The sequence below is a fragment of the Callospermophilus lateralis genome, chromosome 4, assembly GCF_048772815.1.
Source record: "Callospermophilus lateralis isolate mCalLat2 chromosome 4, mCalLat2.hap1, whole genome shotgun sequence".
Classification (NCBI taxonomy): domain Eukaryota; kingdom Metazoa; phylum Chordata; class Mammalia; order Rodentia; family Sciuridae; genus Callospermophilus; species Callospermophilus lateralis.
In genome coordinates, this window is record NC_135308.1 from 9,566,110 (window position 1) to 9,583,616 (window position 17,507).

General features: G+C 44.7%; 1 protein-coding gene across 1 annotated transcript in view; it reads right to left on the reverse strand.

Moving 5' to 3' along the window:
• Positions 1 to 1,779, reverse strand: part of Ephx2 (epoxide hydrolase 2) — a 43,503-nt gene extending 41,724 nt beyond the window's left edge. Inside the window, exon 1 of the mRNA XM_076853541.1 lies at positions 1,577 to 1,779. Coding sequence (XP_076709656.1) covers positions 1,577 to 1,677 — 101 coding nt within the window. The 5' untranslated portion in view covers positions 1,678 to 1,779. The remainder of the gene's footprint in view (positions 1 to 1,576) is intronic.
• Positions 1,780 to 17,507: the final 15,728 nt, after the last annotated feature.

Here is a 17,507-nt window from a genome sequence, read left to right on the forward strand (position 1 = left end):
GCACCTGTGCCTCATATACTCAGAAGCCATGCTCACTTCCACGTCAATGAGGTCACAGGTACAAGCAGACCTCACAGGTAGCAAACCTCGCAGCTTATTTATTCTCTTTGTGTATTTCTAAAAAAAATCAAATGTATGTGTCAAAATGAGTGAAAAAGGATTTCTTATTTGTTAGAAAGGACTTAGAAATTAGGTCATTATCCCTTCCTCAGTTCATCCTTCCAGTCAATGACTTGCACTGGGTAAGCATGGCTCAGAGGTGGCTTTCCATTTTCAAATATGATTCTCTATCCAACCCTAATTCTTTGGGTATGATTATTCTGATGTAGACTCTGTAGCCAGCTTATTTTTATTTTTAGCTATTAACGTTTACTCACCCTGAACCGATTGATCTTTCCCAGAATGACAGCAGCTAAGAGAGGTGCAAAATCATAATGAACCAGAGGAAAGAATCCCAGATCGAGGGGGAGGGGGGCAGAAAAATTGGCCCCAGACCTGCCTATGATTAACCATTGTGCAATCTGAAGCAAATTAATCTCCTTATCAAGCCTGTTTCCACATCTGTAAAAGTGAGGTTGCTCTAGATTTGGGGCTGTCTTTTGGCCTGGCTTGCTTGCAGACACTAGCCTTTTATGGTTTATTTAGGGTAAAGGTTAAAGAGCCCAGTTGGCCTTATTAGCATAACAATTCTAGAATCCTTAGATGGGAAGAGACTCCAGAATGCAAAGCTTTCACTCTTTTCCTCTGCTCCTTCCTCGGGCCAGTAATATACAATTTGCTCTTCTTTTTCTTTCTTAGTTCTTCCAGGTGACCTACTTAACTTTCTTTCTTTTTAACTTTTAAAAATAAATACGCTTCTCTCCCTACTGATAGTAGGAGTAACACATTTGTAAATCTAAGTGTTGGAAAATACAAAAAGTTTAAAAAATAAAATAAAATCATTCATGATACCACCTGGAGATTAATAATGCCAGGGATATTTTGGTATATTTCTTCTAGACATTTTCTACATGCAGCTTTTTCCCTACAGTCGAAACCATGTTACATAAATAGTTTTACAATCTGGTGGGTTTGGGTTTTCACATATTATAAGAAGATATTTTCTGCTGTCCCTGAAACACACCCTGAGCTCACATTCATTGGTGGATTCTTCCTGGTTTCCCAGTTTCCAGTGAGTAGGCCATGGACTATTTCTGTAGTTCGCTGGAAGTACACTTGTCACACATGCCTTAGGGTAGAACTTTCTTCTCTTATACTTTAATGAACCATTCCAACAGATAGAATTTAGCTCAGTGAGTAATTCCTCTTGCTTTCGGAAGCTTTTAATATAATGGGCAATTCTGGAGTTTTTAGCAAGGCTTAATTACTTAGGATTTAGAACGACAATAGGTCCACTTTAACACACTAGAATTTTAGAGCCAGGTAATTATTTTAACCTTTCAAGGGTCCTCGCCCTAAAGCAATCAGAAACCAGGGCTGCAAATCCATTTAAAAAAAAAAAAAAAAAAGCACTCCTCGGCAGGGGGTCCAGCTCCCGGCCTAGGGAGGGCAGCGCAGCGGCGCAGTGTCCCCTTACCTGGGCAGCGCCAGGGCCTCCTCGGCGCGGCGGAGGGTGCCGATGGCCGAGGGCAGCGCCAACACTCCATCAAGGTCGAACACGACCGCACGCAGCGCCATGCCGGAGGCCTGGGCTGCGACCTCGCAGAGACACAAAGCGCGAAAGCCTGGACGCCGGACCGGAGCCACCCCCGACCCGACCTCCCAGCTCCAACCGGGTGTCCAGCCCCGCCCCGCCCAGGTCCCGCCTCCACCACGCCCCTGGTCCCGCCAGGCCCCGCCCCTACCACGCCCACACCACACCCCTGTCCCGCCCCCATTCGGCCCCGCCCAGGTGGCATCTGACTGTGATTCTGCCAAGGCTCAGTCTCCACTGCTTCGCAGCGCCTGACCCTTGACCCCAAATCCCGCCTCTGGAGATTCCGCCTAAATGGAAGCTCCCCTCCCCTCCCCTCCCCATGTTGACAGCGAACTTTCCAGACTTTTACCACTTTCAGGCAGGGCTAGGAGGAGACTCACCTGAGAAGGAGTTGGGGACATGGGGGGAGGGTACAGTCCCTTGGGGGAGATGGAAAGGTGTGTGTGTGTGTGTGTGTGTGTGTGTGTACACACACGTGTCCAAACACTTTCACATTCGATATTTGGATTCTGATTAGCATATCTAGTAAAGGTCTGACTTTTGCTGAAGTCTTTTCTAGATCTGGTAGGTATGCTTCCAGACACCCCACTATCCTGACTACCGCTGGACGCAGGCTCTTCTCACGTGTTTCTAGAATAAAAGGTATTGCTCTAGTCATGTCAGCCGGGGCTACTTCAGCTCCAGTCTCTTGAGGTATAGAAGACATAAATTTGGTCTATTTTCCGTTTGCACATTCTGCTTGAAATAATCCTCCCTAAGAAATGGGCAAGCCAATTTCCACACTGTTGGCTCGCTTATGTTTCAAGAAACACTGAAACTTCATCGGTAGGGCGTCCACCCTTGTGTCGGGGTGGTTGGAGCTCTCCTGTGTAATGCAGCTCTGCAAATAAAAACGGGCTGGGTGTTCTCTCCTCACTTCCAGGGACTGAGGACACACATGATAGAGGCCTCACTTTCAAATGTGTCATCTGAATTAATCAAAGACACCTTCCACCATGTAGTCACAAGACTGTTGTGAGAGACTGTCAAGGGCCTTACTGAAATCAAGAGTTCTACAGCAATCTTGGGGTCTGGCAACCACCAATCAGATTAACCAGAGAAATGGGCTTACTTTGGATTGGTTGGTTCTTAGCTGTGTGAATGTTTCCTTCTCCTGCTTCCTAACCTATTCTAGAATCCTACCTGGGACAGTTATTGGGGTTTTCTGAGATTCACATCTAAGGGCAAAAAGTTATTAACAAAGTCATTTATTGCAACAAGGTCTGAAAAAAGAGACTTTGATTTTGGATGTGGATGATGCTGAGTGATATGTTTCAGAGCACTGTCAGTGGAGCTTGGGAGGTAAGAGGTGGATCCACCTCTTTTTTTTTTTAATATTTTTTTAGTTGTAGATGGACACAATACCTTTATTATTTATTTATTTATTTTTATGTGGTGCTGAGGATTGAACCCAGTGCCTCACACATTTGAGGCAAGCATTCTGCCACTGAGCCACAATCCCAGCCCGTGGATCCACCTCTTAAAGAAGGGAATACAGTAACTTCTCTAGAAGTTGGTCATCTCAAAGGTCAATTTGAGTTTTCTAAAAAGAGAAAGCAAATTGCAGCCTGACCCGTAGAGTATGCAACCTCTTAAATTCAAATCTCAAACTTAAGACTTTCCTCTGGGCTCCAGATTTGCACATCCAACTTCGTATTTAACACCTCCTGAATGTCTAATAGGCATCTGCAGTGCACCATGACTACACCAGAACTCTTGATCCTTTTCCTCCTCCCTCACCTGCTCCTCCCAGGAGAGCTCACACCTTGCTAAGTGGCACCCTGGTGACTCAATTGCTCTGTTGATGAAACTTGGAATTCTTGCTGACACCCTCCTCTGGCCTGTGTTCTTTAATTCTTTTCCAGTGGGGCAAAGGTAGTTGCTTCTAGTTGGGAGGTGTTCTCTTAAAGGCCCAGCTTGGAGCTGACTTTTACATGTCTTTCAAAGACTTTGTGGAACTTTCTACCCTATTCAACTCTTTCCTTCTCTTTCTGTTTGAAATAGCTGCAGTGATTCCTGTTGCCTGTATCTGAACTCTGACTGGTAGAGTATTATTTGTGAATACCCGAATTTGTCTGTAAAAGTGGCAAAGTGAAGATGAAAAATAAGTCTACAGAACTGGACTTCATAAATCCCCCCTTTTGAGAAGAAAAATTAGAAACTTTACTTTCAAAGGAGAATCATCTTTGGTCGAGAGAAAGCTGTGGTGCTCTCACATGGACCTTTTGTTTATTCAGGAGCAGTTAACTAGCTGCTCTGGTCTGGAATGTTTTACAGTGCCTTGTGAGTTGCAGGAGTGAATTGATTAGGCACAGATTAAAGGTCTCCTTGTGCTTCACTGTGCTCTGCCCTTTCTTGTGGGTCGAGCCTCCCAGTGAGTTCTGCTGCCCAAGGTTCTGGAGATAAGGGCTCACTCAGATGGGGTATGGGAGCTGGATATCTTTTTGAAATGCAAATCCTAACTATGATTTCTGCTAATCGAATTTTATGAAATGTGTTTTAGGTGACAGTATGAAACCATAAAACATGGCTAATTGTGAAAATCATAAATGACACCTGGTGTCAATCACTAAACTCTCCAAGAACTTATATGGAACTCAGCATGTTTTCTTGAGCTCCTTACTTTTTGTTGGGGATTTCCTTTGGTGGTTCAAACATTTTGAGTCTGCCTCAAGCACAGCATTTCCCGGGCTCCCCCCACCCCATGCTGGTCATGTGACATGGGCTCTGCCAGTTGGATGTGCTGGCCTGAGATTTGGGCATGGGAAGGGGCAAGCAGAGGTGCAGCGGTGGGGCTGGAAATAGCAATAGCTTTTCTAGGGAGGCTGAGATGGAGCTTCAGTCTGGTCCTGAGTGGACTCGGTGTCCAGCAGGTATCAGAGGGAAGGCTTTTTTAAAATGACACCATGGCATACTCTGTTTTCATTGTGTCATTCTTGGTTATAGAGTTTCCAAACCTGTGTTGCATCCCCCTAAGGTTCTGTGAGTTATTGGTGTCCTTAATAATCCCATCTGCTTATGTGACTGGAATAAAGTTCTGTGTTGTAAAAGCCCCATAAGACAGACCCACCCTAGATTCACACACGTGAATCTTGGAAGAAGAAAGAGCCCTCTGACATTAGAATTCAAAAATGTCATGTGCTTGTTTTTGCCTGCCTCAAATCTTGGCCCACAGCGTGTGAACTAGGTGTGCTGGGAGCCACAGCCAATTAATATGATGCATGGCATTTTTGATTGAAAGGTGATGCCAGCTAGCCATTGAGATGATATGATTATGTTAAAAATTACATTCATATGGATACCGGACTCCTGCTGCGGGACTCCTGGAGAGTTCCCATTGGTTGGGAAAGTGCAGTAGGAGGGAATTCCGGGGGAGGCGCTTGCGCTGGAGTTCCGGGAAGGAACCGGCGGAACGCCGCGTGGGTGGATCGGAAAGCTTCCCAGGCACGGACGTGTTATTGGCGGTTTTTTCAAATAAAGTTTGTTCCTGTTTGAGTGGCTCGTGATCTTGTGCCCAGCCAGAGACTGCGGCAACTGGTGGCCCTGTACGGGGAGCGCCTGAAGCTTGGAGGTGAGTAAAATTGCTCGCCCCTGAGGGAAGGCGACAGAATGGGTGACCATTTCAAAAAACAATGTGTTCTTCTTTTGATTTATTTTGTTTTTGTTTCAAGCTGCCTATCCCTAGAACTTTCTCAGGCAAACTGGGAAAAATGGTTGGCTCAAGGCTTGAAGTTGTTTGGCCCAGAGAAAGAGAAAATTGATACAACTATTCTTTGCTCCGTTTTTGTTTCATTCTGTTTCGGTTTTGTTTTATGCTACCTTACTGGGTTGCGTTACCTTTATAGTAGATTAGAAACTAGTAAAAAACAAACCGAAAAACTGTTAAGTAAATTGTTAGAGGTCCAAACTGTGGTAGAAAACATGTCAGGTCAAGCAAAAGAGAAGGTCTCTCCAGCTAGTCAGACAGAAGAAAATTTGAAGAAAGAAAGCTTAGAGGAAAAACGACCATCAAGTGGGGAGTTACAACAGGAGGCTGCTACTAACTCATTTCTATCACCAGAGGGCGTAACAGCTGAGCGGCCCTCAACTCCCGTAGTTGATGCACAAAATCCTAAGGCAAGATCCCAAAGACTAGCATGCCCTGTACTTGAGCAGGCAGGAGGGCAACGAATCCACCGTGCTTTAGATTTCAAAACAGTAAAGCAATTAAAGGAGGCTGTAACAACCTATGGCCCGCAAGCACCCTTCACCATAAGCATGGTCCAATCTATTACCAACTTAGACATGACACCAGCAGATTGGGCTAACATGTGCCGATCTGTGCTAAATGGAGGACAATATTTGTTATGGAAGGTTGCCAATGAGGAATTCTGCATGGAGACAGCTAGGCGAAATACAGCAGCCGGTTACCCTCAAAGAAATCTGGAGATGTTGTTAGGAAAGGGACCTTATGAGGGTCAACGGCAACAAATTGAATATGATCCTGGTGTATACGCACAAATTGCTGCAGATGCAGTTAGGGCATGGAAAACTTTACAGGGGCATGGAGATTTACAAGGACAGTTATCTAAGGTAATACAAGGAACTAACGAACCTTACGCTGAATTTGTAGATAGGCTTATTCAGACAGCTTCTAGAATATTTGGAGATGTAGAACAGGCAATGCCATTTATAAAACAACTGGCTTATGACCAAGCAAATCGTTGCTGCAGAGAGGTCATTAGACCATGGAAACATGAAGATTTAAACACATATATTAAATTATGTAGAAACATTAATGAACAAGGACAAGTCTTAGCAGCAGTACAACAGGCTTTAGATGCCAGGCCAAAAACATGCTACAATTGTGATCAGACAGGACATTTTAAAAGGAATTGCCCCATAGGAGGAGGGTTTAACAAAGCTAGGTATCAAAGGAATAGAATACCAGGTATTTGCCCACGATGCCGTAGAGGGAGACATTGGGCTAATGAATGCCGTTCTCAAACCACCATAGAGGGCACTCCGTTATCAAAAAACGGACAAGGATCAAGTGTTTACCCACGATATCGTGGAGAAAGGCATCAGGCTCCATTGCCAAAAAACGGACTGGAGGGCCCAATGCTCCGGGGCCCAAAACCACAAATATACGGGGCAATGGAGGAACCCAGCAGCACCATCAAGGTAGTGCCCAGGACACATTATCCATTAAATCCCTCATCAGACAAACTAGAGGGAGCGCAGGGCTGGACATCTGCGCCTCTGCAAGAGCAGTACTAACTCCAGAGATGGGAATTCAAATCATTCCCACAGGAGTAAAAGGACCTCTTCCCCAAGGAACGGTAGGCTTATTATTGGGACGCAGTTCTTCCACACTAAAAGGACTTATGATAAGTCCCGGGGTAATTGATCCCGATTATGAAGGTGAAATAAAAATTATAGCTAGTTCTCCAAGAGGCATATCAGTTATCTCACCAGGGGATAGAATAGCACAGTTACTAATAATACCCAGCCTACATGATAAATTTTCCAGTCGTACTGTAGAAAGAGGTACCAGGGGATTGGGCTCCACAGGTGTAGATTGGGCTATGCTGTCTTTAAATTTAGATTCTCGCCCCATGCTAAAACTAAATATTCAAGGATACGACTTTAATGGGCTACTGGACACAGGTGCTGACCTTAGCATCATATCTAGTCAGGAATGGCCAAAACATTGGCCATTACAACAAGCCACTCAAACGCTTCGAGGCCTAGGAGTGGCTACTAATCCCCATAGAAGTGCAATGGTATTAGATTGGAAGGATCCTGAAGGATGTGAGGGAACTATACAGCCATATGTATTGGATCATCTTCCTATAAATTTATGGGGACGAGATGTCCTAGATCAATTAGGTTTGATGTTAACAAATAACATCAATCCTAATGCGCCCACTACTAGGGCTAGACAAGGTTTTAAAAAAGAAAAAAGATTAGGAAAACAAGGACAAAATATAGCAGCACCAATTCAAATAGATCAAGGAACAGACAGACATGGGTTGGATTTTCAGAAAGGGCCACTGAGACAATAAAAATTACTTGGAAATCAGAAAGACCAGTGTGGGTTCCTCAGTGGCCCCTAACTAAAGAAAAGATACAAGTAGCCCATGATCTGGTCAAACAACAATTAGCGAAAGGACATATACAACCTTCCATATCTCCCCATAATACTCCCATTTTTGTCATTAAAAAAAAATCTGGTAAATGGAGATTATTACAAGATTTAAGAGCCATTAATAATGAGATGGTTATTATGGGACCTGCTCAATCAGGGATTCCCCAATTGTCTGCTTTACCAAAAACCTGGTATGTTTTAGCTATAGACATTGTTTTTTTTCAATTCCAATTCATCCTGAGGATAGTCCACATTTTGCATTTACTATCCCTGCACTAAATCATGAAGGTCCTGATCAGAGATATGAATGGAAAGTACTCCCTCAGGGGATGGCTAATAGTCCAACTATGTGTCAAATTTATGTTAACAAAGCAATCCAACCACTTAGAAATCAAAATCCTGAACTACAAATATTTCATTATATGGATGATATGTTATTGGCACATAAAGATAAAAACACACTGCTAGAATGTTATGCCACACTTACAAATTTATTAAAAGGTTATAATCTAGAGATAGCAATAGATAAAGTACAATTAAATCTTCCAATTAATTATCTAGGAGTCCTGTTATCCTCAACCATGGTCCGTCCACCAAAAATTCAAATACGAGTAGATCAACTCAAATCACTTAATGACTTTCAAAAGTTATTGGGAGACATAAATTGGATAAGGCCTTATCTAGGCATACCAACAGGAGAGCTAGGACCTTTATTTGATATCCTAAAAGGTTCATCAGATCCAAATTCACCCCACATGTTAACGCCTGAAGCAAGAAAGGCATTAAAAATCATTGAAACATATATGGAAAATATGCACTTGGATAGAATTGATATAAGTTTGCCTTTATTATTTATTGTACTACCAACAAAAAATATTCCTACAGGAGTATTTTGGCAAGAAGGTCCATTATTGTGGATACATTTATCTTATTCTCCTAATACTATTCTTACTAGATATCCTGAGGCTGTAGGACAATTAATACTCAAAGGAATAAAAGCAGCAAAGGGAGTGTTTGGGATTTCTCCCAATAAAATTATTACTCCATATACTATGGATCAAATTGATGAGTTAGCCAATGAGTTAAATACTTGGGCAATAATCATGTGTAAATCTAATGTTTCATTTGATAATCACTTGCCATCTAATCCTTTGATGTCTTTTTGGTCTAAGCATCCTGTAGTTTTTCCAAAAATGACAAGAAAGACCCCTATCATGAATGCTCCAAATATATTCACTGATGGGTCAAATAATGGTACAGCAGCAGTAGTTACCCCTGATCAAACTTTTACATTTTTAGTACCCAAACAATCAGCTCAAAAGGTAGAGCTTAATGCAGTATTACAAGCTTTTATGATGTTTAAAGATTCTGTATTTAATTTATTCTCTGATAGTCAATATGTAGTTAATGCTATAATATCCCTTGAAGATGCTGGTAGGATTTCCCCTTCTTCTACTGTTTTCTCTTTGTTTTCCACTATACAAAGTCTAATCTGGGACAGAAAAGATCCATTCTTTATAGGACATATCAGGGCACATACAGGATTGCCTGGAGCCCTTAGTTTGGGCAATGAATTAGCAGATAAATCTACACATGACATACATATTTTCTCCACAATAGAAGAAGCTATAAATTTTCATAAAAGGTTCCATGTCAATGCTAATACTTTACAAAAACGTTTTAAAATAACTAAAGAACAAGCCAGACATATAATAAAACAATGTCAAAATTGTGTGACATTTTTACCACAAGTTAATCTTGGAGTCAATCCTAGAGGACTGATACCTAACCATATTTGGCAGATGGACGTCACACACTTGCCAGAATTTGGAAAATTAAAATATTTACATGTTACAGTTGATACTTCTTCCGGATTTTTGATGGGCTCCCTTCATGCCGGAGAAAAAACTAAAGATGTTATAGCTCATTGCTTACAAAATTTTGCCACTGTGGGTGTTCCTAAACAGTTTAAAACTGATAACGGTCCTGGCTATACCTCTACCTCTTTTAAACAATTTTGCTCATCATTTGGTATTACTCATATAACAGGAATTCCATACAATCCACAGGGACAAGGCATAGTTGAAAGAGCTCATCAAACTATTAAAATGTACTTATTAAAACAAAAGGAGGGAATTGGAAAGGGGTATATATCCCCCAAAGATAAACTTAAAATAACCCTCTTTACTCTAAACTTTTTAAATTTGGATTCATCAGGACTTAGTGCTGCGGAAAGGCATATGTATCCAAAAAATGTGCATAAGCCTAAAGTTCTTTGGAAAGATATTCTAACAGGACAATGGAAAGGTCCTGACCCAGTAATTGTCTGGAGTCGGGGCTCTGTTTGCGTGTTTCCACAGGGAGAACAGCAGCCGATTTGGATTCCAGAAAGACTAACCAAAACGATTTCTACAGATCGAAAAGAAGATGATTTGACTCAAATCCATAACAGCTGATATCCAGAACTCCAGCTTGGCCATTCTTACATCTGCGACAGTGATTAACCAGAATGCTTTTTTCAATATCTATTTTATTATTGCTTTTTCCCACATCATAAAGTTCTATTTTATTTTTGAGCTCATATAGACCTAGGTTGATGTTTTTCTGATCAGTTTTATTTTTTGACTGTAGAGTTTTTAACATTGCAATGGAGATTTCACCTAGGTGAAACTACAAGGCCTTTACTATTGTCTTATGTGTTGTATGTTATATGTGCACACTTCTGTTTTGTGTTATATGTCTATATGTGCGTATGTCCATAGATCATATATGAGGAGTGCTCATAAAAAAATGGATCCAAGTACTTTTTATTATTCACGTAATTTTAATGGTTTAATTTAAATTGGGTAAACAGCTGTTAAAAATTATTTTAATATGTGTACAAATAAGCAGGTTAACAGATCTGTTTGTTTATTTTCATCTTTCCTTTTCATTATATTTAATAATTCTGTTCAAGATAATGTAAATTGTTCTAAAAAAAAAAATGTTTTCTTAGTACCTGTTGAAATGTTACATTTTTTTTTTTCTTTCTCTCTTTAACATCATTGTCAGAATTCCTATTTTTCATCCCAGTGCCGGCGAAGACAAAGATGAAACCAAACTACAACTTCTTCGATAATTATCACAACAAACTGTATAAACTGATACATCAATGATCTTGGGAGGAAATGGACATATTGATAGATTCCTCCACTTTGAACTGCTTACAAAACTTGCCTGGACTATGTATCACTTGTATGCACTGTGATCTATCTGTTGATACAACAAATTATGGTAATGCTGGCGTATCTTTGCTGATGTGTCACCAGTGATGCAATTTTCCCTAGGAGTCGTCAATTGATGTGGTGTTGTGGCATTTCTGTATCCTCCTCCCTTCTACTAGTGATGGTCTAATTTTGGGGGCCAACAGAGGTGAGGCAAAGAACCTCACCCCCCTACTGGCACCAAGGCCAAATCTGGGGGCCAACAGAGGTGAGGCAAAGAACCTCACCCCCCCACTGGTGCATAGGCCTATCCACAAGTATGGCTATATGCTGGACCGGTAGTCAGTGACGGGTATGATCCAATTGCAGTGGTATCAACCTAAGACAGGAGGCTGACGCCTAAAGGTCAGTTTTCTAATGACGGGTAAGAACCATATGTTGAATTGGACAAACCTAACAGGCACGGTCCCTAGCCACATTACTTGTTGCTTAATTAAACAGAAGGGGGGAGATGCTGGGAGCCACAGCCAATTAATATGATGCATGGCATTTTTGATTGAAAGGTGATGCCAGCTAGCCATTGAGATGATATGATTATGTTAAAAATTACATTCATATGGATACCGGACTCCTGCTGCGGGACTCCTGGAGAGTTCCCATTGGTTGGGGAAGTGCAGTAGGAGGGAATTCCGGGGGAGGCGCTTGCACTGGAGTTCCGGGAAGGAACCGGCGGAACGCCGCGTGGGTGAATCGGAAAGCTTCCCAGGCACGGACGTGTTATTGGCGGTTTTTTCAAATAAAGTTTGTTCCTGTTTGAGTGGCTCGTGATCTTGTGCCCAGCCAGAGACTGCGGCATAGGTGCACCAAATCAGATGCACCAGTCCAGACTTGAAGAGTCAGACAGCAGAAGAGTCTTGGACAGAAGTTTCAGGGACTGCAGCCACTGGCAGGCATGGCATAGCCCCTGGCCCTCAGCAGTCAGCTGCTACAGGGTGTCCTCACAGGCTTGGTCCTGCATTATGATTTTGGTGGTGGCCTTACTTCTGCCTGTTTTTCAGATGTGGTTCTCCAACCTTCCAGAAGCCCTTGCTGATAGCCTGTCATCAGCCAGGGTAGGCACTTATGGCTACTCACCAGATCCCAAAACATTTCTACTGTGCTTTCTGGAACCTTCTGGAACTCACCATGCCTTCTGGAACCTTAGGCTCGTCATCTTTCTCTTCCTTTCTCATTCTCCCTGGCGTCTGGCCCTCCCAGGTGTCATCTCAGGGTTCTGCTGTTTTCTTCCCTCCTCCCCCTTACCACTGGACAGGGGCTGTGCAGATGGCTTCGTGGCGGCTCCCAGGCCCTCCCTGAAGACCCACCACATCAGTGTTGTGGCACCGACTCTGCCACCCCCAGCCCACCAGTTCTGCTTCTCCTTCTCCAGCGTGGCCTCTCTCCTATCCTCCCAGGAGACTAGGTTCCTTTCTGTTCTCAAATCTCCAGTACTCTCTCCCCCATCCTTACTCTGAGCCAGTGAATGTTGCTTACTGTTTCATGGAGAAAACTGGAATGTTCTAGAAACTTCCACCAACACCCACCTACTTGCACCTTTGCCTATTTCCTTGTCACCTTTCCTCCTCCCACAATGACCGGCCACCTCTAAGAGCAGCTCTTCTCTAAGGCTCTGTCTTCCACTGAGGCATGAGATTTGGTACTCTCATAGGCACGAGGACAATTCCCCACCTCCCACCCCATCCGGTACCTCTGGTATGGGATCATTCTATTTGTAAACGGATTCTATTTGCAGAGGTTGCAACTGTGCCCTCCGCATGTCTGTGTCAGAAATTGCAAGGAAACTCTGTCTCATTCTCTTGCAATGTCCCCCTGCTGCTCTCAACTCAGAAAGCTTAACATTTTGCACACTTTGAAGGAGAAATGCTTAAAGAAATAGATTGAAGTTATATTCGGAGAGAAGGGGCAAAAAACTGATCACTGCCCAGGGGGCTAAAATCCATGCTCAAATTTTGGTCCTGTGATTTGCCCGATTATCACTTCAGTTTAACACTCGGCATTGGCTAGGGAGAAATGAGGCTATAAGAACGGGCATGGCCCGTGATCAATGCCAGGAGCCTTCCTTGTCGATGACAGCTGTTTCTTTCTCTGGTTGATGAACTTCTTTTTGACTTCCTGAAAATCCTGTGACAACTTGCCAGAAGGATCTACTGAGACCAGGCAAGCCACATTTCTTCATGTCCCAACCCACTGGCCCTCCCTGTCCCTAGGCCTGAACTACAGCCAGATCCCCATAGGCCTCAGCAGGCAGTTACAGGGAAAACCTGGCAGGAGACACAAAATATGCTGTGGATCTGCAAGACTCTTCACCTAGTCCACCGCCTGGGGAGGGTATGTAGAAGTGGGTCCTTGAGGTTCCAAACCAAGGATAGGAAGTTGAAGTAGGGTTTGACTAACTGATGGGGCTATGTTTTCTAGTGATTTGGGGTTCGTCTACAACCTTGAACAGCTCACAGTTCACCCAATTCCAGAAATCAGTACAATGCAGTGGGTTCTTGGGATGGTAACATTGGAACGGATTCTCTTCTGTACCACCTGCCCGCCCACCTCCTAATGTGAGAGGGCTCATGAGACGCCTCCTTCTTAGATGTGCCTTGGTGAGGGAAGGTCATCAGCCAGAAAGATAGGGGCAGAGGAGAAGTGACCTGGAACTTGGCTGGCAAGATTTCAGCTAAGGAAATGTCTTGGTCTGGATAAGAGTCCCCTAAACACCCATGGGCAGGGCCCAGTCACCAGCCTGTGCTGCTTGGAGGTGGTGAAACCTCAGGAGGTGTGGGTCCTCGTGGAAGGGAGCTAAGTCATCGAGGGCGTGCCATTGAAAGGGGTTTTGTGAGTCCGGCTCTCCGCTCTCTCTTTTCCCCAGGCTACCATGAGGTGAGCAGCTTCCTTTACCACAAGATGCCACCATGTTGGCCACCGCCTCACCACAGGCCCCAGAGCAAATATGCCCATCGCCAACTGATGCAGACTGAAGCCTCTGCAGCGTGAGGGGAAATACACCTTTCCTCCTGTAAGCTGTCTTGTTACAGTCTCAGAGAGCTGGCTCATCCAGGAAGCTTCTCATTGTCATCATCCGTGATGACACCAAACAGTGAAAAAAAATCACTCCCATGTTTTGGGGAAATCACAGGCAGAACTACCATCAAAGACGGCCACGGTGGTGCAGGAGTGGTCATTTTGATCAACCCCAAACTCTACCTGACGGGTCGTGTGCAATGTCAGTGGGTCACTGAAAACTCACTCATTGACTCCAATTACTGATTCTATTCCTGATGTGGCCCCTACTGTGACCACTGTGTAATGTCCATCTTCTGGGCAGCAGTGACAAAGCCTGAGCTCAGATTTCTAGTTACTCACTGACGGGCAAGTTGATGATATTAATCCCTTGGATTTCATTACCCCTGCTATGATGCAATGGGTTGCAGTTTGGCTTTTCTAGATTAGATGCTTGTTCTGGAGAATGGGTGGGAAGGAAAGCTCTAAATACTAGCTCTGACCCATTACTACATGTGGACTGTACCTCCCCATACTTTTTCCTTACTTGATCACTTTCTGCCTACCCCATTACTTTATCTGCAGCTTGTCTTTGATTAAATTTATAGCTGACTTCATAGAAAACAAAATTTCAAGATGATGTTGTGTTGGGACTAGAGCATCTAGAGATGGGGCATCTCCAGAGAGTCTGAAAGAATTGGTGAAACCAGGGCTGCCTCCTGTTGGGGTTCGGACCAGCACTTATGTGTGAGGAATAGTTGCATGATGTTGGGATCCTGTGTTTTCTTAGATTCTGTCTTTCTGTGCTTGGCATCCATTTCCCACAGGGCTAAACTAATGAACCAAGTCATATCTCCCCTGAGATCCCGCTTTCAGGGGTTCAGCAGTCAAGGGTGCCAGTAGAGACCCTCAGCCATGCTTTTTCCTTTGTCCCTCCTGTCTCCTGGCTGACTCTGGGGCTTCCCTGTGAGATCCTGCTCAATGTGCCGTGCCTCTGTTTCTAGGGACCTGTGAGTATCAACTCCTTCCTCCATGGCAATGATTTTCATGCCCCATGTCTCACCATACTTCATTAAAACAAATTCTGGATACAACTTTTACAACAATTGGGTGTAAGCCTGTTTTTTTCAAAGTATGATTATGGAAGGCTGAGTGTGCATTCATGTTAGTAGCCAAAGCGCTAGATTTGAGGGCTTCCCAGCATTAATGCTTTTAAAAAATATATGGGGACTGTCCACCCACCCTGCTGGGAGATGACAGGGCATGCCTTCCACCTAGAAACCCCGGACCCCGGTTTCCTGCTTCCTCAGCCTCCCTTGACTCTAGTTCGTGGGCACGTGGTTAATCAGATGCATCTGTCCTGACCTTTGCATAGGGAGCTAGTGACATGAGGGATCAGGAGCAGAGGATAATCAATTGTGGCAGCCACAGCAGGAATGGCGGGTCTCCAGGTTCAGCAGTGACGGCAGTACCAGGGCTGTTGTGCAATTCTGTGTCCAGCTCTGCAGCAGCGGGGTGGCCATCCTGGCCAGGGGCCTGCCCTGGGCTGGGGTGGGGCTATGCTTCCCTTGTTCTCACCTGTTCTCCAGGCGGGTCCTCTAGCTTTCCAAGTGCCACTGTGAGCTACCACCACCCTTTTAAAAGTGACTTTTAAAAAGTCACTTTCTGCTTAGCTTAATTAATAGGATTTTGTTGCTCGCAACCAAGAATCCTGATTGAGGCAATCTGTGACACTCTTCCCTCCCGCTCTCCTTCCTTCCCTCCTTCCTTCAGTTTTCCTCTCTCCAAATGAAGAGGGTCCACATCTACTGAGTGTAAATAAGGTGAGGTGGTAACAATTATTAATCATGGATAGTGAGACTATGAGTGTTTAATGGATATTTTGTATTTTACACCTTGTGATTTTCTCAAAGATGATACTAGCAGTCATACACAAAAGTAAGCGACTATGTGTTCATATGTGTGTACATATGTACATGCTGTGTACAGTTCCACTCTTGTAAGCACTTTGCAGGGTTTACACTAACTCAGAACAAGCCTATGAGGTGGAAACCATTGTTCTCATCCTCCTTTGACCTATAAGGAAACTGAGGCACAGAAAGTTGGACCTGCCCAAGATCCCACAGTTATTTAGGAGCAGAAACCCAACCTCAGCAGTCCCCATCCAGGGCCTCTGCTTTTAACAAAGTCAGGAACTGAGATAGCAAGGAGCATGGGGAGCAGAACACAGAGATTTTAGGGCAGGGAATAAACTTATTCAGGTTCCAAGAGGAGGGAATGGCCTGCCAGGAGGGACAGGGCTAGGGGTCAAGGTCACAGGCACCATATGATACTAGACAAAAAGAGACAGAGGTCAGTTTTGGATTTGGGAGACAATGACCTCGCTTCTCCAGACAACCGAAGGCAAGGTCACTTGTAGGGAGGCTGAGGTGGGGATAGGCAAGCAGCCAGGCCAGGCAGCAGCATGAGAGAGCTGGTGGTCCCCAGATGGCTGGTTGTCGGGGAGGGGCTATCCAGGACCGGAGGGAAAGGGAGACTTTTTGCAGACGGGGTGGCTCCATGCATGGCTCTGTCCTCCCTCCTATTTTACTGAAAACTCTATTGCTCTACGACAGACAGACCGGAGACCTGAGCAGGCTCACCTGGGGAGAGCTCAGGAAGCGCAGATGGTGGCTCTGGGGCGGAGGGTCCCTCAGTAGGGAGCGAGGCATTATAGACCCTGCAAAGCTGCTCTGTCCCCACTGGACACAGGCTGAACGGTCACAGGCTCCTCCCCCTCCCCTCCAGAGAGGGTGTGAGTGTGTGTGTGTGTGTGTGTGTGTGAGAGAGAGAGAGAGAGAGAGAGAGAGAGAGAGAGAGAGAGAGTCTGCACAGGGAAGATTGCTACTCTGCCAGAGTCCATTTGAGTTGTCACCTGCTGTGCCCTGGGGCTGGCTCTCCAGGATGCCCTCTGCAGTAGCACCTGCATGAAGCTCTCTGGCTCCCAGAGCTGGCAGCCCAGGAAGACTGACCACTCTGCAGAAGTTTCCAGCCATCCCTGGGAAGCCACGCCGACCCTCCAGCAAGTCTCCCCCAGTTCAACAAGGTGTCTCCTAACCCCCAAGCTTCCACATCTGACCATGAAATGAAGTGACCGAACTCCACTCTGCCCCTGCCGCTCTGCTTCTGGGGGACTTTGTCAGCTACTCTGAATCTCCAAGCTAGACCGGTTCTCTGCATCCCTCGAACGGCCTGTCTTCCTCTGTGACCTCAGGTAAGCAAAGGGTGTTGTGCAGAGGGGGAGACTGGGCTGTGGGTTCACAGGAATACTAGCAGCTCCTGGATGTTTATGAGGGGGTCATGTCCGAGTGGCAGAAATTGCCTGCTCCTGGGAAAATTTTTAGCCTCC